The sequence below is a fragment of the Melozone crissalis genome, unplaced genomic scaffold, assembly GCF_028551555.1.
Source record: "Melozone crissalis strain CALT ecotype California unplaced genomic scaffold, PUWL_Pcris_2 ptg000012l_1, whole genome shotgun sequence".
Classification (NCBI taxonomy): domain Eukaryota; kingdom Metazoa; phylum Chordata; class Aves; order Passeriformes; family Passerellidae; genus Melozone; species Melozone crissalis.
In genome coordinates, this window is record NW_026535790.1 from 11,052,935 (window position 1) to 11,077,747 (window position 24,813).

At 46.7% G+C, this 24,813-nt stretch overlaps 2 protein-coding genes across 2 annotated transcripts; both read left to right on the forward strand.

Moving 5' to 3' along the window:
- Positions 1–3,818: 3,818 nt before the first annotated feature.
- On the forward strand, positions 3,819–10,287 carry LOC128933619 (cytochrome P450 2K4-like). Its single transcript, XM_054270574.1, has 9 exons — positions 3,819–4,016; positions 6,171–6,333; positions 6,498–6,647; positions 6,932–7,092; positions 7,537–7,710; positions 8,232–8,373; positions 8,915–9,102; positions 9,590–9,731; positions 10,100–10,287. Exons 1-9 carry the CDS (start codon positions 3,819–3,821, stop codon positions 10,285–10,287), a joined length of 1,506 nt encoding a protein of 501 aa, XP_054126549.1.
- A 4,071-nt stretch (positions 10,288–14,358) lies between these two features.
- LOC128933620 (cytochrome P450 2W1-like) lies at positions 14,359–22,421 on the forward strand. The gene is made up of 9 exons (XM_054270575.1): positions 14,359–14,556; positions 16,521–16,683; positions 18,498–18,647; positions 18,730–18,887; positions 19,317–19,490; positions 20,290–20,431; positions 20,829–21,013; positions 21,484–21,625; positions 22,231–22,421. The coding sequence occupies exons 1-9, from the start codon at positions 14,359–14,361 to the stop codon at positions 22,419–22,421; spliced, it is 1,503 nt and encodes a 500-aa protein (XP_054126550.1).
- Positions 22,422–24,813: the final 2,392 nt, after the last annotated feature.

The window sequence follows — 24,813 nt, forward strand, 5'->3', positions numbered from 1 at the left end:
CTCCCTTTCAATTCAGGTTCCTAGACAAGCAAAAATGCAGAATATTGCCAGAATAGTCTGGGGAATGGGGATTTCTGTTGTGGATGATTAATGAAATATTATTGTTTTGCACTTACAGGGAAATTGTAGTTTCATGCCAATAAGGTCAGGGCCTTAATATGTTATGTGCTCCATAAAGATGTACAGAGTGATAGCTCATTTTCTGTTATTACTGAGCCAAAGCCTCATCAGTTTAGAGAGGAATGTTGTAGAAATGGCAGCACTGCACTGAGAGGTGAAACAAACCTTCATCTTAAATTGCTGATTGCAATTCTGGTCCATCTAAATCCACATCTCCACCTGCACCAAGAGAGGGGCCCAAAAGGAAGATGCTGGGACCCTGCTCCTGCAGAAACCAACTAATCACCCTTCATGATATGCCTCAAATTTCCCTTGGATTAACACAATTTCTGCAATATGTTGTTGAGAGAGACAGAAGCCATAGACCCAGAAAAAAAAAATCCTTGGAGCTGTGTTGAGGCATTGGATTTATCAGCTGTATTTTGAAAATCATCTCTTCATAACCCAACTTACTCAGTACTCACCTCCCAGGTCAGGCTGCCTTGACTTGGTGGTGTAAATGTAGATCTGAAAGATCATGACTCTAGCTACAGTTACAAGGGATTTTACTGCAAATATTTTTGTAGATATGCATATTAAAAAGTGCAAAACCAACACCAAAGCCAAGGATCTCCCATGTGTTTTCTCACTGGGTGAGACTCATGAAGGAATGGCATCTATTCAGTCCAAGAAGGAGGCTTTTAAAAAAAACAAAGTTCCCAAGAATGGTAAATGCTTAACATTTGGAAAATGTTAGTATTTAAATAAATAAATGTTAGTATATAAAATTAAGTGGGAAATATTCTCGCCTTAGACTCTGCACAGGGACAATGCACTAATCTCATGCACAGATTTTTTTTATTTTCTCCCAATGACCAGACTCATCACATATAATCTTTCAACTCAGAACATGGGAAAAAAAATCAACCCAGGAATCTCTTTTGTTAAAAAAAATTGCCATGAAATAAAGATTTTAAAAAATATTTTTTCAGGAGTCTTTCTTCCCAGAGTAGATTTGCAGCCCACACTGGTTTGACAGACGAATGAAAAGAAATTAAAGAATCATTTGTATAAAAATGAGCAAAGTGAACACTTGAGAACACTACCCTGTAGTGATCCTGTAGAAACACAGATCTGCAGGGTTGGGAAGAAGTGGGTGTAATCCAATAAAACAATGCAATAATGATGAAAAATTGAAAGAGGTCAGAGTCGGAAAGCTTTTGATTTCTTTTTGCACTGGCATTTGTCAAGGCAAGCAAAATCCATTAGTGAGGAGTAGCCTGAGTTTTAACACATCTGGGTCTTTAAAAATGTTAATGTTTAATAGGGTGTGCTCAGGCTTTAAATGTCCCTGATAACAATGCATGGACTGATAGGCATCTCCAGGGGCTGTAAAGCAGTGGCAGAGCCTTGCAGGGCACACAGGCACTTGGTGCTCACTCTGCTGGTTTATGATGTTATCAGCAGTCATTGACTGAATTATGGCCTTATAACAACCCTTTCCCTGCATTATCCTACAGTTACTGTAGCTCTGTTCACCTCTGTGCCATGAGGAGGTGATGTGACCTTCTCCAGATGAGTTACTGAGGTGTTTTAAGGCAGGCTCATTGTCCAGGAGGAACTGATGAGTCCCCTGAGCTGTGCCCACAAACTGTGCTCACCTGAAGGGGGTTCTGCCCTGGGCTGGTAGAAAGACAAAGACGTGAGCTGGGAGCAATGTTTTACCTCAGTGCTGTGTGGGATCCTCACCTGCAAGCCTGTGGCTGCAGGCTGTGCTCAGGATTGCACCCTGGGAGCTGAGGGATGTGAGAGCATCACATTGATTCTATTTTAAAACTGCAAAGATTCCCTCCCTCTGGAGAGCTCATCCCTCCTTTCTCCATGGCTTCAGTCCAGCAGGCTGCAGGTCCAGGGGCTCACTGCTTGAAAAAGGGCCTCACTCCATATTGTCACCACAAACTGAAGGCTTAGGGAAGGTGATTTTCCTTGCTCTGGCAGCAGCCAGCTCTGCTCCAACAGAGCTCTGTGTAAACAGCAACAGATTTCCTCCTTTGGTACCCAACTGGCCCCATGCAGGGCTTTTTCCTCCCTCTTACTGCATTTTATAAAGTCTCGGGAGTCCCAGTAGTCACACCATTTGCTCAGAGAAGAATCTGGCAGAACAGGATATTCTTGGAAATGTCTGGGAGAGGAGGGTGCAGGCCAAGACCTCTCAGCTGTGCAGCAAATCTTGAGATGGATGTGACCATCCAGTGCCCTCCTTTCTTTGCCCACCCTGCCTGCACAGGAAAGTTCCCCCTTGTGAAAAACTCCACTCCTGATAAACAAGCCTTGGAGAGCAGGCAGATCTGCAGGCAGCTTTTTCATGTCAATCTAGTTAGAGTTTATTGATTCCCCTTGCCTTTGGCTAATGTACTTTTATTATTATTAATAAATAATCATCATTTTCCCATCAGTGTAGCCTGCACCCGGGAGCCTTGGAGAATTCTAGCAAAAGAATTATTAAACTAAAGATTTCTAAAGGGTTCAACAGCAGCACAGCCCAGTAATCTGCCAGAATCTGCAACTGGGGAGTAAAATATCCCCACTGGAGAATATGGGATAGAGCATCAAATCAGCTCCTTCCCTTAGAGCCACCATTTCTACAAGTGGCTTCCTGCTCTTGGTCATTTCTGCTTTGTTGTCATCCCCCAAGGATGCAGAGGTGGGGGTGGCTCTTGGAGCTGTCACCTGGGCACGTGGGCTCTTGCTTGGGCTTGGGGCATGACTCAGTCCCTGCAGGGCCAGAACTGCTGCCATGTGCTCCTCCTGCCTGGCACCTCCATCCTCTGCCTGGCCAGCTGCAGCCTGATCCTGGCTCCTCCCAGGTTAGCAGGATTCAGGATCTCTTTCCCAATCCAGGCAGGATTGCCTGCAGGGGACAGTTTCTCCTAGAGGATGGCATGCAGCTGTTCATAAACAGAGGGAGTCATCACCAGCTGCTGAGGCAGGCTTGGCCATCCAGGCACACAGTTCTCTGGGCACTAAACTGCCAAACAGTGACAGATATTTTGGGATTGCTGGTAGGGGATTCTTGGGACAAAGACAGTAACAATGCTAGCAATAAAAAACACTGATTTGCTCAAGGAGGTGATTTAGTGGGGTGGCAGGAAAGCAAAAAGAATCAGAGCTGTCACCTGTAAGTAGATCTGCTGTCATCAGACCTGTCATCAATCCTGAATTAGCACATCTTCATCCCACCATTCCAGCTTGTCCATGGTCAGTCTTGTCCTGCCCAAGGGCTTGCTTACCCTGGACTGTGCATTGTTGTGGGCTTTGCCTCCTGTGTGCTGCTTCCTCCATTGCATCACTGGGGTCCAGCTGAGTCCTGTGACCTGGCACAGGGACAGCATCCAGCATGGCTCCTGTCCTTGAGTTCTGACCCTGAAATCACATAGAGAACAACATGCCCATAACACAGATAGTCACTGGGAAACAAACACCTCGTCCCAGTGTTGTAGGTGAAATAAGAGCTCTGGATTATGATAATCCATGGTTCAGAATAAAAGAGGGTGTTTCATCTGGCAGGAAAATGGAGTACATCTCATCTGAGTGGATGTAAACAAGTCTGCAGAGCCCTTTTCTCTGTGTAAACCACTTCCCCAGAAGGTGTGTTCAGGCAATGACAGAAGGGCTATAAAGGGACCCCGAGATGCTCCTGCCCTCAGCTGCCTCTGGACATGGCTGTGCAGAGTCTCCTGCAGTACCTGGGCTCCTGCTCGCTGCTCTGTTTGGCAGCAGGGCTCTTTGCTCTCCTTTACTTCCTCTCCAGCTCCAAGAAGTCCGTTTGCAATTTGCCCCCTGGGCCACAACCTCTTCCTGTGATCGGGAACCTGAACGTGGTGGACCTGAAAAAGCCGTTCCAGTCGCTGACAGAGGTAGGGGCTGAGCCAGCAGGCAGGGGGAAATGTGCAATTCCTGCAGTGAGAAATGCAGCTGGGGAAACAGAGATGTGGTTCTGCTTGCTTTGTGTGGAGGGCAGCAATGAGATATGTGGCACACAGGCAGAACAACTTTACCTTCAGAGGCGCACACACACACACACACAAACACACACACACACCAACACACTCTTGTATTTATATATATGAACATAAAACACACACTCCTTTCTTTATACACACCCAAGTGTAGACCTCCCACCCCTCACAATCTACTCCAAATTGTTGGTGTTTTGAGCCCTTCAAAGGCTGCAGGTAAAAGACTTGTGTTGCCATCAAGAGATGTCTCACCACCACCAGACCTCTAGGAAGGATGGGTGGATGGAAGGGATGAAGCAAGGAAAGGCATCATCCCCAGAGGGACAATTTTTTTTCCCAAAACTAATTACATCTCTGCAATGCTCAGCAGGACTCTGCCTTCCCAGCCCTCCCCCTGCACACACTGCCCAGGATGGTTGAGGACTCAATGCATGGATTTTATATGTCTAGCTAATCAAATTGCTTTTTCTTACACAGCTCCATGGATATTTATATTTCTAAAAGAGAAAGAGAGGAAAAAAACCAAAACCACTTAAATATTAAAAAGCCAGGGGCAATGTTTGTTTTAGAAAGTGTCTGCTGTGTTCCCACAGGGACCTGGGGACAACTCAGTGGGAATTCAGATTTTATCTGGTTGCTGTAGAGACAGTTGAGGTGCTGTGAGGGACCTGTCATATGCCCTGTGTGTGTGCTGCTTACTGGACACTATGGTGGGGGAAAGCTGGTCCCCAGAGAACTCCTTCAGCCCCTTGAGCATCTGCAGTGGGAGGGCAGTGCAGACACTGCAATCCTCCTGTTGGCTGTGGAAGAAAGGGCATCCTGTGTTGCTAAAGCACAGGCACACAGTGCTCATCTGCCCTGATTTATGGGGCAGAGGATTGTGCACAGATCAGTTCTGATGGGCTTCTGGTCCTGAGCTCCTGGATAGGTTTGAAGAAGTCAGTATGAAACTATTTATGAACTATTTTTGGCAGTACTGGGGGATTTTATGATTGTGATAGCACCAGACTAATTTCCCATAATCTACCAAGGAGCTTTATTTGGGCTTTCAGGCCTGCCACATCCAATACTTGTGCTGCTGAGTAAAACCAGAGGGGCTGCCAAGAAGCACTAATGCAAGGAGATGGCCAAAGGAAGGCTCAGAGCAGCTGTGATTTCCTGCCCCTGGCTCTGCCACTCGCTCTGTGAGCTGCCAGGGATGGAAGAACCAGTGCTAATGTTATCTCCCAAGCCGTCAAACCACTGCTTGATGAAAACAAATTCAATTTGTCTGGTGTAATAACAGGAGCTGCTTCTAATCTGAAATTCAATTTATGGAATCTATCTAATGCATAGAAAATGGTAAGCCAGGCACATCAGAAACAAGAAGACATTTGGAGGGGATGGCTTGCAGTGTGTTCAAATGAAGCCTAAAATACCAAGTGAATGATTAGCTTGTCAAAGCCACCTTTCAGGGTAACAGATGATTCATTTTTAATTTGCTATAAATGCCTAACACTCCTGTGACATTATCTACCAGAATATGCTTCCTAGTCAGATTCAAGTTTCTGGTGGCCAGCAAATAATTCCATAATGACTGTAACACTACCCACCTTGCCCTAATTAGAGACAAGTGCTGTTCTGAAAGAAAGAGTTATTGTCTGGCTTTGTTTTTGCAGGGTTTGTGGCTTCAGCCTCAAAGGTGTGTGCACGCCTGCTTGCCTCAGGTCACCAGCACTACAGCAAACAGGCCTGCCTGCAGCAGCATTCTCTAGCCAGTCTCACAAGGTGGTATTGCTGGTCTGCTACTGCAGAACACCACAGGAATGCAGTGGCACTTTATTGACTCCCCTGATTGGGGCAGTGATAGCAGACACCTTGTTGTGCAAACAGGGTGCAAGCAGAGATGCTGGCAATCAATAGCTGCTGCTCACTGCTTGAATTACAGCAGCACCTGGAGACATCAGGCAGGGCTGGGAGGCTCCTTTTGGTCTAGAAACCACCTAGAGTGGCCAGTAGTTGTGTTTGAGTCCAGATCTGGTTTTGAATTAACATATTTACTCACCTTGACAGCTCTCCAAGATCTATGGTAGCGTCTTCACGGTGCATTTTGGACCCAGGAAGGTCGTGGTACTGGCTGGATATGAAACCATCAAGGATGCCCTTTTAAATCATGCTGAAGAGTTTGGAGAGAGGGCAGAAATACCCATATTTAGAAAAATGACACAAGGAAATGGTAACTGAGCTTTTGCTTGGCTAAGTTTTGTCTCTGTTCATTACATCCTCACAGTAGAGAGTACTGTCCTCTTACAGATCACTTTTTGTGATCTTAGGAGGCACCAGTGTGTAAGAAAATTTATGAACCACAGGTGTCATAAGGATGTTACACCTTTATTTTAGGCATAGCATTCAGCCACGGAGAGATGTGGAAAACTATGAGAAGATTTACCTTGTCCACACTGCGAGACTTTGGAATGGGAAAGAGAACACTTGAGACCCGAATCCTGGAGGAAGTAAATTCCCTTATCAAATATTTTGAATCCTATCATGGTGAGTGTCAAGTCTTTCATCCAGAGACAGAGAACAGGTCTAGCAGAACAATAAAGATTAATGAAAGTTTAACTCTGAGCAAATGGTATCTCGTGGTTAAAGTTCAGCATAAAGTGCATTAGGTTATTGAACCAAGGCCTTAAAACACTGAAACAAAATTCCCTGCTATGAATTCTGGGTGGGGAATGAGTTTTCTTTGGGAGCTCAGGACTACATTTCCATAGGAAACCAGACTGAAATGAGCATAGTCATTTTGTCATTTGTTTTCATTGCTTGAAATACAGGGAAACCATTTGATACAAAAATGATTCTCAACAATGCTGTATCCAATGTCATCTGCTCTATATTGTTTGGAGAGAGGTTTGAATATGATGATCCAGTATTTCTAACTTTGCTGAAGCTGATAAATCAAAATACTAAGCTGTTGGGCTCCCCTATGGTGCAGGTAAGAGCTTAATTTTACGGTTTTTGGGGAATATCCAGTTTCAGCATTTGTTCTTCTGGCCTCCCACATATTTCCTCTTGGGAACAAGAACATTATCAGCCAGTCAGCCTGTACAGAACACATCTGTGGTTCTGTATCTGCAATGCACATATTCACAGGCTCCTGCACTTACTCGGTCAAACTTTTTAGTAAAAAAAAATTTAAAAAATCCAAACTTCACAAAACAACTTTACCCTCTTTGAAGAGCAGAAGCACAATCCCAAACCTGCCTCCTTGAATTACAGAAGGAACATTCTATTTCTGCAGGAATCCAGAGTTCCTTGGACTGTACAAGGGGGGAATTATAGCCTCTAATGTCAGGGCATAGGAGAAGGGACCAGCAGTGTCATTTGAGATCCAGTATGTGTTCAAAAATGCCAATTAACAGTAAAACTTGTCTTGCAGTTATATAACTTCTACCCATCCCTTGGATTTCTGTCTGGAGCTTCCAAGACTGTGCTACAAAACATCCTTGAATTGAATGCTTTTCTCCAGAAGCTCTTCCAGGAGCACAAAGAGGAGCTTAATGAAAATGACTTAACAGGCTTTGTCGATGCCTTCCTGGTGAAGCAAAACCAGGTACTTTAAAGCTGGGTCCCAGTGCTTTTCTATTCCCTTCTCTTAGCTCTGACTTAGGACTGGCCATCTGTCAGGGACTGGCAGGGAGTGGAAACCCAAGAAGTGCAGTGAGCAGAATATATCACACACTGAGCTGTGCTGGATTTGCTCATGGCCCCACTGGAACTGCTGGTTAAAGGGATTTAGTTGTCAAGACATCCCATGAGAGGGAAATAAGTTCCCACTCAGCACACATAAGGAGGAGATCATCCCAAACCTTCCTGCAAGAATGGTACCGGGATAAACTGTGCTGCAGTAAACAAATTCCAATTCATTGGATTTTTTTCTAATATCTAGACTTGGGGATTACACATATTCTTGGGACCAGACAAATTCTACACAGCATAGGTCCTAATGCTAAAAGACTAAATATTCAGTTTTCCAGCACATATAAAGTCACAGAAGGCTAAAATGCAGATAAAAATGGTGGCAACACAGTCGCATATGGGTATCACTTGCTGTATTACCCCCATGTTTTGAAGGAGTCAAAGAAACCACACACTGCATTCAGCAATGGAAACCTGATGTTTTCAACCCTGGACCTCTTTGCTGCTGGGACTGAGACCACATCCACAACTGTGCGCTGGGGGCTGCTGCTGATGATGAAATACCCAGAAATTCAGAGTAAGGAGGACACATCTCTCGTACAATTTATTGTTGCATGCTTAAGGCTTTGGTTGTGAAAGGGAGTGGAAATCATTCAGTGTTGCCTAGAGTAATTATTCTCAGTGCTGTGAGAGAGACAGCAAACGTTGACTTTACAAAGGAATTTTATTCAGCTGGATTGCAATAAACCAGCCCAGCCAAGTGGGAGAGGCTGAGGGGCAGCCTGCAGACACAGTAAAGCTCCTGGTAATTCACCTGCAGGCTATGGGCTTACGTCACTCAAGGTCCCCTCAGGAGCTGATTCTGATCTGGTTTCTGTTGGAGGTTATGGGGTAACAAAGGTGTGTAATGAGAGTCAGGCATGAGATGTAGTGACTCCATTCAAGCTGCCTTAGCTCAACAATAAACCTGAAAGAACCCCACCATGCTTTGACTTACCCACTTCTGCCCTTCCCAGATATTTACAGCTTTCCCTTTTCCTCCTCTCTGCCAAACTGGTAGCCATTTCAGTTATAAGATGAGATTGTTATCAGCTTCTTAATCCTTTCCTCCCTCCAAGGAAAGATTCAGGAAGAAATGAACCATGTCATTGAACCAGGAGAGCTGCCTAAGTTGGAGGACAGGAAAAAAATGCCTTACACAGAAGCAGTAATACACGAAATACAAAGGTTTGCCAATATCGTCCCCATGGGCGTATCCCGATCGACTCCCAGAAATGTGAATTTCCGAGGCTACGTGATTCCTAAGGTGAGCTCTGAGGCTGCCAGCTTGTGCTACACAGATTCCTCACAGCTTTCTTTAAAGCAGATGAAGAAACACATAAATAACTAAAATCATGGTGATGCATGGTTTAGTCTGTGCTGTGACCCTTTGTCTCAGATCCAGGATAATTACTGTAAACATACAATGTATTGTGGTCTGGTACAGTTGTTTGAATCATGATTAACCAGAGATTTAATTAAATCACACTGGTTTGAATCTTTTTATGTCAAATGTGGGACCTCTACCCCAGAACCTTTGTTGAAAGATCTGACTGTGTAAGAAAGGAATGTTTTGTGGTCCAAAAAATAAAACAGCAGTTACTGAAAACAGACAGAGCCACGATGGGGCAGAGAGACATTCCCCAGTTCTATCAGTCATATCTTATTTGCCCCTTCACATTAAGAAAAAGAACACAGTCTGTCTCATGTAAGGGAGTGATCTCCTGTTCCATGATTTCTTTGATCCCTTTCAGGGTACTGAGATTATTCCACTGCTGACCTCTGCTCTGAATGACGAGTTACACTGGAAAACCCCGCATCAGTTCAACCCTTCCCATTTCCTTGATGCCAATGGGAACTTCATTAGGAGAGAAGCATTTATTCCATTCTCCATAGGTAAGAGGGGTGTGAGTGCAAGGCAGCTCCCCCTGATTTCAGGAAGGTATGAAAGCCAGGGACACAGAACAGAGGGTAAAGGATTTCTGGTCATTTCTCCTATCCACCACTGCTGTAGGTAACCACCTCTTCTTTGAGAGAGATGGGAGACATGGATTTACTCACAGTCACTGAACAATTTCATACATCTACAGACTTCTGTGTAGTTTGGGACCAAATCAGTAGCACTCTAATATACACAGAGAAGGAAGGGAAAATTTCCTACCTCAGCAGCCTGCTCTTCAGACTATCTCCTGTTTAGAAGGTCTCAGACACCATCACTAACAGTTACTGTGCTGACCATTAACTTCTCCCCTGGTTGTTTTCAGGGAGAAGGGCTTGCCTTGGTGAAGGACTGGCCAGGATGGAGCTGTTCCTCTTCTTTTCGGGCTTGCTCCGCAGATTTGTTTTCCAGCCTCCTCCAGGAGTGGAGAAGTCAGACCTGAATCTCACTGCTGATGTTGGCTTCACCTTGACTCCCATGCCTCACCTGGTCTGTGCTGTGCCCTGTGAATGATCAAACAGCACAGCATTAGAGTAGTGAACACTTCAAGCTTTAAAGCAAATCTAGTTACAGTGGGGAAAAGCTGTCCCTGAGCTTTAGGGGAAGGAGACATCAGCACTGTTACTTTATTTTCTCTCATTTGTGACATCCTCTCCAACAGCTCTTGCAATGTCTGTATAATGCAAACCCTTCAGACAGCTCTGAGTTCTGCTCTCAGAAACTGTGATTCATTCCTGGAACAGCACATCAGAGATGCTGTTTTCAGGGCAGTTTGAAAGAGTGAAATGCCTTCAGACCTCCTCTGTAGATGTAACTCATCAGAGCTCTCCCCTGGCAGCCTCTATGGGGGATTTCTCAGCCCAAAGTCCAAGCCCTGTAGCAGAGCTGATTATAAGTGGCCCAGCTGGAGACAAGAGACACTCAAAGGATCTGGAAATCTCCTCAGGATGGTTGTTCAGCTGAGCCTCAGACTGAGCTTCCATTGTGCCACACAACCTGCCTTATCTTTATTACAGAGTCCCAGACACAAGGGTGTAACACAGGCTGATGCCAAGACCCAGGCACGGGACAGTTATCAGAAAATATCTAAGTGCTTTGGGAAATGGGTTCTTTCCACCTCACACAGGCAGTTCATGCTGAACAGCCCATTTATGATGGGGCCAATTGAGCAGTTTTCTGCTTCTGCAGAAATGCCTAAGAAAGGCATTTCTACCACTCCCTCACCTCTCCTGGCTTCATGCTGGCTCTGGCACTTGTCCAATCCCTTATTAGGCCATCTTAGATCCCTAAGCTGGCAGAAAATGAGCAGCCATGGCAAGGGAAGAGTTTCTGAATCAGCTGAAGCGATACCAGCCTGCGGCAGGGCAGTGAGCTGGGGCTGGGCAGGGACTGCCACGCTCCAGCAGAGAGCTGGGAGAGGCTCAGCCCCTGCTCCCTGCTCCACCTGCACCTCAGGGGCTGTACTTGCTCTGCAGATCTTCTCTACCCTTCACAGAGAGAAAGGCTCCTTCAGGGGACGAATCAGCTGCCATAAGGTTGTCATTTCTCACCTCTGCACTGACTGCAGGGTGAACTATCATCCACAGACTCCTAATTCCAGACTTCAGTCTCAATTACCAGGGGTGTTGTGATGAATAGGGACAGTATTGTCCATTCAACTGAAAATGGGGCATAAAGCTAAAGTTACTGTTGTTTAAAGCTGAGCTGTGTGCAAATGGAAGGAAAGAAAGGAGAAAGAATATGAAGGGATGACAAAGTACAGCAGCCTCTGGCCAAGACACTGACTCTCCTCACTACCTTCAGTTCACACAACTAAAGGCAGCTCTCTCCCAGTGATTCTGCACCTTCCACTTGTGCTGGTGTTGCCCTTGGTCAGGGCTGTACCACAGCCCCAGCTGCAGCTCCTGGGCTCAGCTCAGGGAGTGCTCTGTGACAAGGAAGACTCTGCTGCTGCGCTTGCCTGCGTTTGTTTTGCTGTTGCTCTGTTTGCAGTCCAACTTCTGCAAGCCTGACCTTATCACCTACTTAATCATTAAATATTTTGTTCTGTTGCTGTTGATCTATCTGGTGTGACAGTATGCAGTTGATTTCGGGTCAAACTGATAAAGCTGGGCTGCACCACCTTCAATATCCCCTGCACGAGAGAGGTGAGCACAGGGATCCGTGGGCAGCCTGCCGCCAGGACATGCTCAGGAGCACAAAGAGTGACAATACTGACAGCCACAAACACCTCAAAGGAAATATTCCATGGATTCCATGGATTTCTAAAAAAAAATTCCATGGATTTCTAACTCCAGAAAATCCCAACTGCTGTGTGAGGCAGGACATGGCTCTGCAAGGCTCTCTGCTGTGGCCCCTTTCAGTGGTTCCTGTGTCTTTTGCCCTTGCTTACAAGGAATCCATCACAGTAAAAGCCAGCAGGAATTATCCAAGGCTGCACTGCTATTGAAGAATGGGACTGGCAGGGGAGGTGCAGAGATTTTGGGGTGTTTAAGTTAAAGGATGCAGGGCTGGTGTTTTAGTGGCCCAGGCTGGCTGACTGGCAGTGCTGTGGTTGCCTTTAGGTGGCCTATACCCAACATTCCACATCCTCACCAGTACCACCAGTCACAAGCGGTGGCAGAATGCCACATGGGCATGAGGGATGGAGGACAACTGGAACAGGAGCACCTTGAGGGGCCTGGCTGCCCCAGGAATGCACCCAGAGCAGTGTCAGTGCCTGGCAGGTGCTTTGTGCTCGGCTCTGTGTGCTCAGACAGGGCAGCACGTAGCAGCTCGGCTCTGGAGCAAAACACAAAACACGTAGCAGACACATCAGTGAGACAGGAATTTCTTGTCATCGCAAGACTTTTACTTCCCTTTGTCATTTTAATGCATTGCACTCAGAGCCTGCCTTGGAAAAAAACCACAATACACTCCCCTTGGCTTTTCAGAGATAATTTAAGTCTCTTTCTGAAAGGCCTTTTTATGAGTTCAGAGGCTCCCAGGGCAAGGTGAAATACCAGGAGAGCAGCAGCAACACGTAACTTTTGCCCTGCAGGGTGCTGCTGGTCCAAGAAAACCCTGCAGGAACAAATATTTTGCCCAGGCACAGAGCATGTGCCATTGCAAGTCCTCATGGCAGTGCCCATGTTGTGCATCCTGTGCCAGCCATGTTCCTTCCTGCCTGTCTTTACAGCCCCTCTGCCTCTTAGCTCATGGAGCAGGCAGGGCTGAGTCATCCTAGGCATGCTCTGGGGGAAAACGTTGCCTCCAGCCCATTTCTTGGAAGCTAATAAAAAAATAAATCTCAGAAATGTTGCGACACACTTGCTGCTCCTGCTTCTGGGTGGCTGTTGTGCTGCAACATCTCCTCACCACACAGGCAGCTCTGGTGAGCGCCCAGGAGCCGTTCCCTCCAGGACCCTGCTGACCATGCCCCACTCTGGATCAGATCCACTTCCTTCCCTGCCTGCTTTGCATTTACAAGGCTAAGGACCCATATTTGCTGAATAATGGCCTTTATATGATCTAACCTTTGGACAAATGTACCTTTAGCCTTGTGTTTCCTCATCATGTAAGACAGCTCTTTCTTCCCTGAGTGATCGTATTCCTTTGGCTGGTTATGCCAAACTTCCTCCTGAAAACCACTGTGCAACAACTAGGTAACCTCAATTATTTTCTAAGCAAGGCTTAAGCCTTGATAAGGATGCAAGCTCCAGGTGTTTAGTATCTTCAACTAAAAATCATTCCATTCTCCTGTCTTGTTCCCCTTCTGGAGCCTGCCAGGTCAGCTGGCTTCATTAATTTCGTTAGCTTCTTCCCTCTATCCCTTAGAAGCTGCTCTCACAAAATGAAGTCCTCCCAGAAGTTTCAAATCTAATTTTGTCTTGCCATTGCACTCATGAATCCACTCATGATCACTTGATCCAAGCTAATTTTCTGTGGCTAGCTATTACATGTCTTCCACCTCAGACACAAAGTCTGAAATCACATCCCTCCCGGGCAGTTCAGAGCTGACTTTATGAAGGAGTTTATGGGCTACAACCCCCCAGGGATAGCTGGGCTTTACCATTATTAACAACCTTTGATCTCCACTTGACATCAAGACAGCCAAAGTCTCCTGTAAAACTACTGATATTTTTCTCTAGTAACATGGAAATCTCAAATCCTACCTAAGCCTGAATCTGGAGGTTCTAATAGGATTCCAAGAGCCTTTTTATTTCCCTGTGTCAGCAGAGTGCTTGGAGGGTCATAGTACTGCTAATGAAGGACCTTGAGGTCTCAGGGAGGAGGAGGTTATAGAGGAATGCCAAGCACCTTTTCCCATGTATATGTTCTTGCACACACATGCACGGGTTTGTAATTTGAAACTCTCTTTACTTCTGGACAGGCTTTGCAAACTGCTTAGACCACATTCTCCGAGGTGTTTAAAGAGGGTGGAGTATGCAGTATTTATTTAGGTACTCTACAAACCTTAATAAGAATTGAGTGCTTGTAGCAATTGCAGAGAGCAAACAGAGAGCCAGCTGGCAGAAACTGAACAGTGCCACTGCATTTTTATTGCTTCTAACCCCAAAACCCAGATTATTACTAAAAAAAAAAATGTCTTTTTTAATTTCATTTCTCTCTGATCCTGCATTAGTTTGTCTGCTGTGTGCAGCAGTATTATTAGCTGTGGTCTATTTTTCAACTGGCTATAAAAATTCAGCTTTTAAATTACCTCCTGGTCCAACTCCTCTTCCGATCATTGGTAACCTGCACTTGGTGGATCTTAGAAGGCAAGATAAATCACTAATGAAGGTAGGACAAAAAAATCCTAACCCAGACCCTCATAGATTTTAAAGTTGCCTGGGATGTATCAGTGATACTTTTTTGTCTTTTTTAATTCAAACTAAATTGTAAAGGTGTGAAAATTGCTTTATGATATCTTTCTGGGTTTCTTCTAGTCAATGTCTGTGTTGGTGCAATGTAATTTAGGAGCAATCAACCATTAAAAAAAGACCTCTGGGTAATATGGGATTTCTTCATGTAATTGTGGTGATGTACATGAAGTCTATAATGCTTGTGGGATTTGAAATATTAATTTGACAGCTTGGACACCCAGAAATCTTTTAAAGCATTAGGATATAACTAACATAAATTAAATTGCTTCCCTCTTCTATGCCCCGGAGATCTGGCAAAGAGGAATTCCACAATGCAGTGACCCCAAAACTGCCGCAGAGAGGCCAAAGCCAGACTCTGCACTGCAAAATCCCTTTCCCTCTGGATGAATGGGACATGCATTAAAGTCTAGATGGCAGTGCAAGAGAGAGATGGGAAAACTGTGCTGAGGAACAGAGTGAATAACCTGTGAGCTCTTCCAATAACCTGTAATTTGGAAAACTTACCCCACTGTGTGCAGGATGAGGCTTCTCCTGGGGCTGCTGGGCATTCCCGCCGGCTTTAGGGTATGGTTCCTTTGGGATGGTTCCTTCAGGATGGTTCTTTTGGGATGGTTCCTTCGGGGATGGTTCTCTCGGGGATGGCTCTGCTGGAGATGGCTCCCTTGGGGATGGTTCCTTTGGGGATGGCTCTCTTGGGGATGGTTCCTTCAGGATGGCTCCCTCAGGGATGGTTCTCTCAGGGATTGTTCCCTCTGGGATGGCTCCCTCAGGGATGGCTCCTTTGGGGCTGGCTCCCTTGAGGATGGTTCTCTCAGGGATGGCTCCTTTGGGGCTGGCTCCTTTGGGGCTGGCTCCCTCAGGGATGATTCCCTTGGGCTGGTTTCCTCAGGGACGGCTCCTTCAGGGCTGGTTCCCTCGGGGCTGGCTCTCTCGGGGATGGCTCCCTCAGGGATGGTTCCCTTGGGGATGGCTCCCTTGGGGCTGACCCACGCTGGGGTCACGGAGAGAGTGAGCAAACAGGCAGGGGGGTTCACAGCCAGGTGTCCACGGCTCCTGTGACACCCATGCTCAGCAAACACGGGTTGTGCTGCCACGGGGCGAGGCCCCAGCACCTGGAGCTGTTATGGGCAATGTCAGGGTTGGGGTCAGTTTACCCAGCAGGGCCGGGCAGACGCTGCTGCAGCCTCTGAACGGCGCTTTGGAATTACCTCCGCGTGCTTTTGTCCCTTACTGGGCTATGCTTGGTATTGCCTGTGTTTGCCTTGGCTTTGGGATCTCTCCAGAGGGATTATCCCTCCATCTCACCCCACAGAGAGCAAAAAATGGTGTTTGCATGAAGCCGCTGGCACTGACTGGGGTTTGTTGGGTGGGCAATGAAGGGTGCCCCCATTGTCCTGTGAAAGAGACACTGCTCCACTAGCAGCAGGATGCAGGAGTGCTTTAGTACATCAGGAGCATCAGACCACAGCTTTCTTCTGTGACAGCATCATTATTTGCACTGAACTATCTTCTCTTTTTTAGTCTTTCTCCAGTTTGCCAACTTTAGCTGCCATTTGAGATCCAGTCTTTAGAATTTTTTTTGTTTTCCATTTATTTTCTCCTTAACGGCAAAACCAGATTAGTGATGCACTGATGGGGGTGGGGGCTCCTTCATGGCAAGAAGTCTGAATTCCATACAGATGTCATCAAGGCATCTGTGCAAAATGCCTCATGTTTGACCACGATGAGCTCTGGCTCACAGGTGCCCTTCTGCAGGTGGTGGCTCTGCAGCCATTCCCTGCAGGATGCCAGGATGAAAAATGTCCTTTCAGACAGCACAAGGTGCTGTTCCATGCACTCTCCCTCCCTTCCTGACCATCACAGCTCGCCTCTTTTTTTCAGCTTGCAGAAAAATACGGCCCCATCTTCACCCTGCACTTTGGGTTCCAGAAAGTTGTAGTGCTGACCGGGTACGAAGTTGTGCGAGAGGCGCTTGTGAACTACACAGAGGAGTTTGTAGACAGACCATCCATCCCAATATTTGACCAAATTCAGAACAAAAACGGTACTAGAACAATGGGGGGGGGTGGGAGGACAACACTGCCGCTTAGTGCCCGTGATGATGATGATGATGATGATGAGGCACAGCCCAGCTGTGCATCCCTGGAGCCCAGCTTTTAAACATCCCCTTCTGAAGCCAAGTGACAGCAAACATTTGGCTTTCCCTGCACACAATGGGTCCTGGCTTTCCATCATTTCTGCTGATGCACTTGCAGCCCGTCCATATCCAAAGAGTTGAGGGGTGGGAGGAGTGGGATTTTGAAGGCGCTGTGGTAACTCCGGGGTGAATCTCTGTGCGATGTTGGTGTGAGCAGCTCGCTGTCACCACTGGTTTATGAACCCTCCTCATGTTTCCAGGAGACTTTGGACTACCTGGCTTGGCTGCTGGGAGCTGTCGGGTTTTTCCCTTTCTCCCACTGCCTTTGTCCTGTCAGTTCCCACACCTTTGCCTCCCCACAAAAGTTCTTGGGTTGTCCAGCCTGAAACAGCTTCAGAAGCACGAGGCTGAGGCTGGAAATTCAGCCCTACCAACAATCCCATAGTTTTCCCACCCCTGACTATTTCAGAGGACTTATTGCTTTGTCCATCCTCTTCTTCATGTAAGGCTTTAGCTGGGAGAACAAAAGGCAGCTTTATAGGTTGGTCACAGGCTGAAGTTGGGATTAGAACTAGAAATTAAATTACCCAGCCATAATATCAATAGATTAATTTATTACTACATAAATAAAAGGAATCAATGAGGAAAAAGGTATTTTTTAGAGCTGATTTACATGTAAAACATCCCTGTGGGAGAATATCAGTATTGCACTTCAAGTCCTTTCACATTTACCTTCTCAGCCCAAGTCTGAGGCACTTAGAGGTACCCAGAGATGTAAGCTATCATTGTTGTTAAGCAACAATGGTCACAAATTTTCCCATGAAACATTTTTTCTTCAGGAAATGCCAATTTGTTGACTGTGAATATGATCTCAGAAAAGGAATAATCCAAATGAAATTGCATAAATTAAAGAAAATTAAAAATTGAAGTTTAGAAATTTGCTCTGACATTTTTAGAGGAAAATGTTTTGCTATCCAAATGAAAATTACACTGCTTTAAAACAGAAAAGCAAACATATTTAAAAGCCTCACAGCCACGATGAAGATATGAAATCCATTCAGCTTTTCAACTGACCACAATCTGAGATAGTTTTTGGATTATTGACCCGACTTTTTCTTTACAGCACTCTGACAGGATGAAATACCCATCCCTGCTTGGAGGTTCTAGAGATCATCGTGGCATGAGCTCAGAAACCTCCACAAAAATGTCAGTATTTTCGCCACTGCTGAAAATACAGCACTGCTGGGAATCTCCATAAAACACTTTAGGGTTGAGGAGACTGAATTATCCCATCCTACACAGTTAAATTACCTTTATGACTAAAATAGGATGAAGGGAGAAGCTTCAGACACACAAGGTGCTTGAGGCCCTAGAGCTGCAACCAACAGGGTCACAAATGTCTTGTGACAAACTCAAACCAACATTTTCCCCCAGCTCTACAGCCAACCCATACTGGTCTGAAAGCCACACCTGCCCATCTGCCACTCAGGAGAGGACTGGGGTAACTGGGCTGGGAGGGAGCTTGCTTTTCTCAGTGAGGATGGAGCTGAGAGGATACAGGGATGAGGCACACAGAAAGGGGAGACCTTCAGGCCCTAAATCCGTGTGAAAACAGGCAGCAGAAACACCTGGGGAGCTCCATGCTCACCCAGTGCCCTGTTTGGTTTGGTGTGGGGGCTCCTCTGTGCCTGAGCCCAGCACATTTCTCACGGGCTGCCCAGGTCTGTTCTTCTCCATCGGGGAGCTGTGGAGAACAACGCGCAGGTTCACCGTGTCCAGCATGCGCAACCTCGGCATGGGCAAGCAAATGATAGAGGGCAGAATCTTTGAGGAGCTCCACTTCCTCATTGAGATGATCAAATCCTTCAAAGGTGAGCTGGGGACCATGCTGGGGCTGGTGTGTGTCACAGCTGCTCCACGTCTCACAGCTTCCCCACCCTGCTCCTGCTGCAGGGGAACCTTTCAGCCTGCCCTCCTTCAACTGCGCGCCCATCAACGTCACCTTCATCATGCTCTTTGGGGACAGGTTTGACTACAAGGACCCAACATTCCTCACTCTCCTAAGGCTCATAGATGAAATTATGATTCTTCTGGGATCACCAAATTTAAACGTAAGTAAACTGTCCCACAGATAAACAATTTTTTTTACGTGAGCCCACCATAGGGTGTGGCTCACATAACTTTACCTCAGCAGTTTTCAGATGTTCAAAACCAGCCATTACACCTAAAATGTGACAGTTCTCCACGTGCCAGTTGGGTCACCAAAATCTGCTGCCATATTCCCCTTATCTACTTTCCTTTTGACCCATCCTGCACATCTGTGTGGAGCTAAAATGAGATCTGAACCATGGTTTCTTTAGCTTAGGAAAATCTGCCTGGGAAGTCCCTGGGAAGCTGAGATATTGCTACTAAAGACAAAACCCAACTGATTCATTGGCCCTTAGGAAAAAAGCTGTTTCAGCATGCACCAAGGGGATTCTGTGTGATTCTGTGTGGTGTTTCTGCAGGCCTAATGCTCCTCTTTTTAAATTTCTCATTAGTATTTCAATTTCTACCCGTTCCTTGGATTTCTTTTCAAAACCCACAAGATTATGCTCAAGAAAATCGACGATGTGCGTGCCATTTTAAGGCAATACATGAAGGCCAGCAGGGAGGATATCAATGAGAACAGTGTGAGGAGCTACATCGATGCACTGATATTCAAGCAACAAGAGGTATTGGACTCTGTTGGCTGTTTGCAATGTCTCCTTTGGATTTTCTAGCTAAAGGAGTTGCTGAATCTTGATTTCAGTCATGTTGTGTAAATCCATTGAAATCCATGCTGTTACTCCAGTGGTATTTAAATCAGACATGAGATTCTTACAATTGGTACATTTTTCTATCAAAATTAAGACACAAAAGCTACTCTCAGTCCAGTTCTGAAATAGTAGCACTAATAATGTGAGATCAGTCACTTGCTCCTGGTAGAAACTGCATGAATTCACATGAAAGCTGACTCTGCCTTTCTTTTTATGAAAAGAAATCAATTAATCATTGATACTGTTGCTCCATCAAGATGAATGATCCCCTTAAAGAGCTTGAATGATAAATCATCAGTACAAGTCCTAAACCTGCCCTGCATCTTACTTAGCAGAGGCTCGGCAGTTTCACACATCAGTTGGTTTCATTCAACACAAAATATTTGGGCTCTGAGCTTTTTCTTCTTTCCAGCTGGATCCAGGCTGACCTTAGGCACTAAGAATTCTATTCAGCTATGTGGAGGAGGAGTTATCACAGTTCTAAAGCCCAGGCAGAAATGGCCTGAAAGGTGATTTTAAGCACCTCCAAACCTTCCATCTGTGGTGCTCCAACTCTGGTGGATGCTGTGCATTCAAAATCAGGTCTATTTTATCACCCAGTTCACAAACACAAGACCACAGCCAGCTGTACTGTAGGTAATGCAGCATTTCCTGAGCTTGCTGAATACTCAGACTGATGTTTTTATGACTTTTCTTACCTCTTGTGTTTTTCAAGGAGAAGCACAAGAAAGACAGCCTCTTCCATGATGACAACTTAATGGCATCCATACTTGACCTGGTCATGGCTGGAACAGAGACCATTGCCACCACGCTCCAGTGGTCCATCCTGCTGATGATGAAATACCCAGAGATTCAAAGTGAGCAGCTTTTACCTACTCCATCCAGGGCAAGGCTGAAATGGGGAAGAAAGAGGCCTGGCCTCAGATCCACAGCAGCTCTTTTGCCTGAGCAGCTGAGTCCTAGCTCTCCTCTGTGATAAACTGCTAATGTAACTAGGTGTTGATCAAAGTCACAATAAAATAGCCCTTTTGACTTGCTAGGAGAGAGGATGGGTGGAGATCTGAGTATGATGCTGCAGAAAAAACCCACCCACACACCTGAATTAAACATAGAGCAGGGAAACCCACACTGCTGCTGTAAGAATCCTTTCTCTCTTCAAACTCTGGAAATACAGGGGATTTTCCCCCTAAACCAAATCCAAGGAGGGAGTTGCCTTCCTTGCTAGGACACATCCCTTTTGTTTGCTCCTTCCAGAAAAGGTCCAGGAGGAGATTGGGAGAACAGTGAAGGCTGGGAGCTGGGCCACGTACGAGGACAGGAGGAGGATGCCCTACACCAACGCGGTGCTGCACGAGGTGCAGAGGTTCATCACCCTCCTGCCACACGTGCCCCGCTGCACTGCTGTTGACACCCACTTCAGGGGCTACTTCCTGCCCAAGGTAGGTATCTGCTGCCTCCCAGGGAAACAAAACCCTCCCCAGATCCACCACTGCCTCTGGAGAATGGTTTCTTAGAGGGAATTGCATGACAGAGTCCAAAACCATCCCCAGAAGAGTTTCTATACCGAGCCCAGAGTTGTCATAGGACTCAGTCCAGTCCCCCTCATGCTCAGGACTTCCTCACTCCATGAGCAGCCCTGGTTTACCTCCTTGCTGCCATCTGCACACTGAAGGATCTGCCAAAGAATTTCAGGGTCTTACCTTCCACTTGAGGTTTTCACAGCACCATGTGGGGTTTGGCTTAGTCCTTGGCACTAGTGGGAAAATCTCACTGATGTCTCTCTGCTGGATGATGGGATAAAACCCTCATGGTCTCCAGCAACCCTAGGTGGGGCAAATCTGGGATACCAAAGCCTGTGTGAGAAAATGAACCAAAACAATCTCTGTGCCTTTGTGTACTTTTCTTCCAGGGTATAATTGTAATCCCATCCCTTACCTCAGTGCTGCTGGATAAGACACAATGGGAGACACCACATCAGTTCAACCCCAACCACTTTCTCGATGCTGAAGGGAATTTTGTAAAGAAAGGAGCTTTCCTGCCTTTCTCCACAGGTAACTAAAGGGCTGACCTGTACAGAGCTGGGGCTGTGGCAGGGCCACTTCATTACAACACACACTAATGAGTCTTCATGCCTAAACACTGCCCTTAACTCAGTCAATAAGCAACCAGACAAGTGAATGGAATCAATTGTTCTGCATCTGGGCAAATGGCTGCTCTCAGAGCACAGCTCTCCCACTGCTAAATATAGCACAAAGAAGGGCAGTAAAAAGAAGCACACCTTTATCTGAAAGTGGTATATGAGGATAAATTCCACAGGAAAGTGAGTTTCAAACTATTCCACTTTGGAAGGAGGTGGCATTCTTCTATCAGGCTGCTTTCCAAAAGAAGGGGTTAAAGATGCTGAGAGGGTTGGAAAAGCTAAGGAGAGGAGAGGGCACACCATAAATGTGCAATAACCCTGCAGGATGGCTGTAGCTTGTGACAAAAGAGACCAGACAGAAACCTTCAGCAGCACAGGCCCCTCTACTCCAAAATGCTTTAGTGCATTTCAAGGTTTCTCTCCTACTCCCATTGCAACATCTCAGATGCTAAGTGTGCATGGCAAACATTCCAGTTGGATTCTCCCACGAGGTGAACTCTCTGCTTGCACCCGCAGGGCGGCGGAACTGCATCGGGGAAAGCCTGGCCAAGATGGAGCTCTTTGTCTTCTTTGTTGGGCTGCTCCAAACATTCACCTTCCGACCCCAGCCGGGAGTTTCAGAGTCTGACCTGGACCTCACCGTCCCCCAGACGACTTTCACATTGAGGCCTCAGCCCCAGGCAACCTGTGCTGTCCTGAGGGAATAACCACGGCCTTGTCCCAGAGCTTTGGGGTGCAAGACCCCAGATTTGCTCAAACTCGCCATCCCCCACCCTGCCCCAGCACCACATCCCCTTCCCACTGCCTCCATCCACCCCCTGCACTGCTCCATCCCCCCAGGGCTGCTCTTGGCTCCTGTGCCCTGGGGGAGATGCAGACACAGCCATGGTGCTGCCCATCACACCCCTCTTCTCAAGATGTGGACTGAGCTACTGAAGGGACCAAGCTGCTGCTCTGGCGCAGGGGATGCAGCCCATGAGCAGCAGAACACCCAGGCTCCCAAAGCTCACCATGTCACAGAAATCGGCCTGGAATCCTGAGGAAGAACAACCCACAGTTTGCTGGAAGCTGCAGAGAGACACTGTGGGTCACAGGCTTGGGCCATCCATAGGCACCTCCTGAGCTTTTCCAGCGCTCACAGCAAAATCCTGCCAGGATTTCACCCACCAGGCAGCCAAGCCAAACACCCAGAGTGAAAAAAGTGATGGGTCCATGTGGTTTGAGGATTAAGTAATTTCTGCCTGGGAACAGTGTCCTGGAAGATGCCCCAGAGGCTGCAAACCTGTTCAGAGAAGCAAGTGCTGCAACCAAGCTCAACACTGCTCCCCAGTTGGAGCAAAACAGGACCTGCATTCCTGAGTTTGCAATTTAAATCATGAGGCCACATGAGATTTGCACCAGCATCCGGTCATAAAGGGCTAATGACACAAAAATAAACTACACCCACTGCTAGTTTGACACATCTCTGTCCTTCCTGACCTTGTTAAACAGCAGCAAAGAGTGTTCCCTCTCTTCAGATACCCTGGTTAACGTTACTCTACACCAGCAGTCATTTGGTGTTTGGGATGGTTTGGCATTTGGAATCAGCCATGCAATTCCCCTGCAAAGGCAGTCTAATTTCACAGTGCTTGTTTTGCACACACACATGCACAGAGAATGGGGATCAGGGATTAAAGCAGAGCTGGTTTTGGTTGGCTTCCTCTCCTCTGTAGCTCAGCCTGGCTGTTGTCTCTATCTCACTCTTACATGCCATCATATTCCACAATCTTACTCCAGCTGAGGCAATTTCCCATCCATTTACCTGCTGTGACTTCCCTCTCCTCCACATGCATTTTCTTATTATGTGCTTTATCATATTGTTTGTTTCTCCGTCATGGGAACCCAATAAAGTTTTAATCCCATGTCCTCATTACATTTCCTATGCCTGGCACCCAACTTTGCAGCACACAGAAATGCAAACACCATGAAAGGTTGGTGCTGAGCCCAGAGTGACAACAGATAAAATGCTGGATGTACCCCATGGATGAGAAGTTCTGCATATGCTCATCCTGGTAAACACCAGCTCAACAGCAGACCCTCCATACCTGCAGGGTGGTTTCACCAGGGCAAATTCCTCAGCTGTGGGCTGTGAGTCAGCCCTGGGGACAGCCTCAGTTCTTCACTTCTGTGCCTCTTGCTGGCAGAGGCTGAATTAAAGGTTGCCTTCACAGCCTCCCTGCTTGCTGGCCCTCTGCTCAGTGCTTTGGATGGGAAGGCAAGGAGAAACAGGTAAAGCAACTGGGGAGCAAACTACATAGCAGCTCTGTGCAGGAAGCCTTGGTCTTGCTGAAATAAAATAACACTTTTGCCTTTGGCTTCAGAAAAGCCAGGACTGTTCCTGTTTTAACCCCTCCAAAATAACATGAACTCTAAAGACAGATAAAGCAGCAGTGTAGTGCTCTAGGAAACAACGCTGAGCTGGGCTTAGCTCTGCACGAATTCACTGGTGGAACCTCAGACCTGCCCCCTTGCCATGGGCTCTGGGGTTCTTGGCTTTGAAGCAGAGAGATGGATCCCTCCCTCCACAGCACAGCAGCCTCCAGAGCTGCAAACATCCAAGGAAAACAGGTTCCTTGGGTTCCTTTGAAAAATGCATCCTACTTGTGCCTGTGTCAGCAGATGGATAGGAATGATCCCTCCCCAGCACACTGAATTACACAGCTGAATATATCTCACAAAATAAAGTGCCTGTCTCCCGTTTATTTGCTCAGCCAGACGATGGCAGAACATTGATTATGACTCAGCTATCTATTTATCTAGCAGAAAACATTGGCTCTCAGAGCTGGAAATACCATTTTCACATTCCTCAGTAGCCCTGAGGGTCTCCCCTGTAGCTGCAAAACATGTTTGTGCCTTGCACCTCTCACCTGGATTGAAGGCAAACACCTTGGGGCAGGACAGGTGCCTTGTTTAGAGCCAGATCTGAACAACACAAATTCATTTTGTGGCTCGTGGCACTGGCAGCTGTCCCCTGGCCCAGTCTGCCACCCCCAGGGCTGGGTGATGCTGGCACCAGAAGGGCAAGGATCAGGGCAGGGATTGCAGCAACTCCTCCTGCCC

Bases quoted from the DNA above. Each gene is read 5' to 3' on its own strand.
- LOC128933619 (XM_054270574.1), top strand. From the start codon at position 3,819: ATGGCTGTGCAGAGTCTCCTGCAGTACCTGGGCTCCTGCTCGCTGCTC. The intron at 6,334-6,497 runs GTAACTGAGCTT...CCTTTATTTTAG, and splicing joins AAAAATGACACAAGGAAATG to GCATAGCATTCAGCCACGGA. The intron at 6,648-6,931 runs GTGAGTGTCAAG...CTTGAAATACAG, and splicing joins ATATTTTGAATCCTATCATG to GGAAACCATTTGATACAAAA.
- LOC128933620 (XM_054270575.1), top strand. From the start codon at position 14,359: ATGTCTTTTTTAATTTCATTTCTCTCTGATCCTGCATTAGTTTGTCTG. The intron at 18,888-19,316 runs GTAAGTAAACTG...ATTTCTCATTAG, and splicing joins TGGGATCACCAAATTTAAAC to TATTTCAATTTCTACCCGTT. The intron at 21,014-21,483 runs GTAGGTATCTGC...CTTTTCTTCCAG, and splicing joins GGGGCTACTTCCTGCCCAAG to GGTATAATTGTAATCCCATC.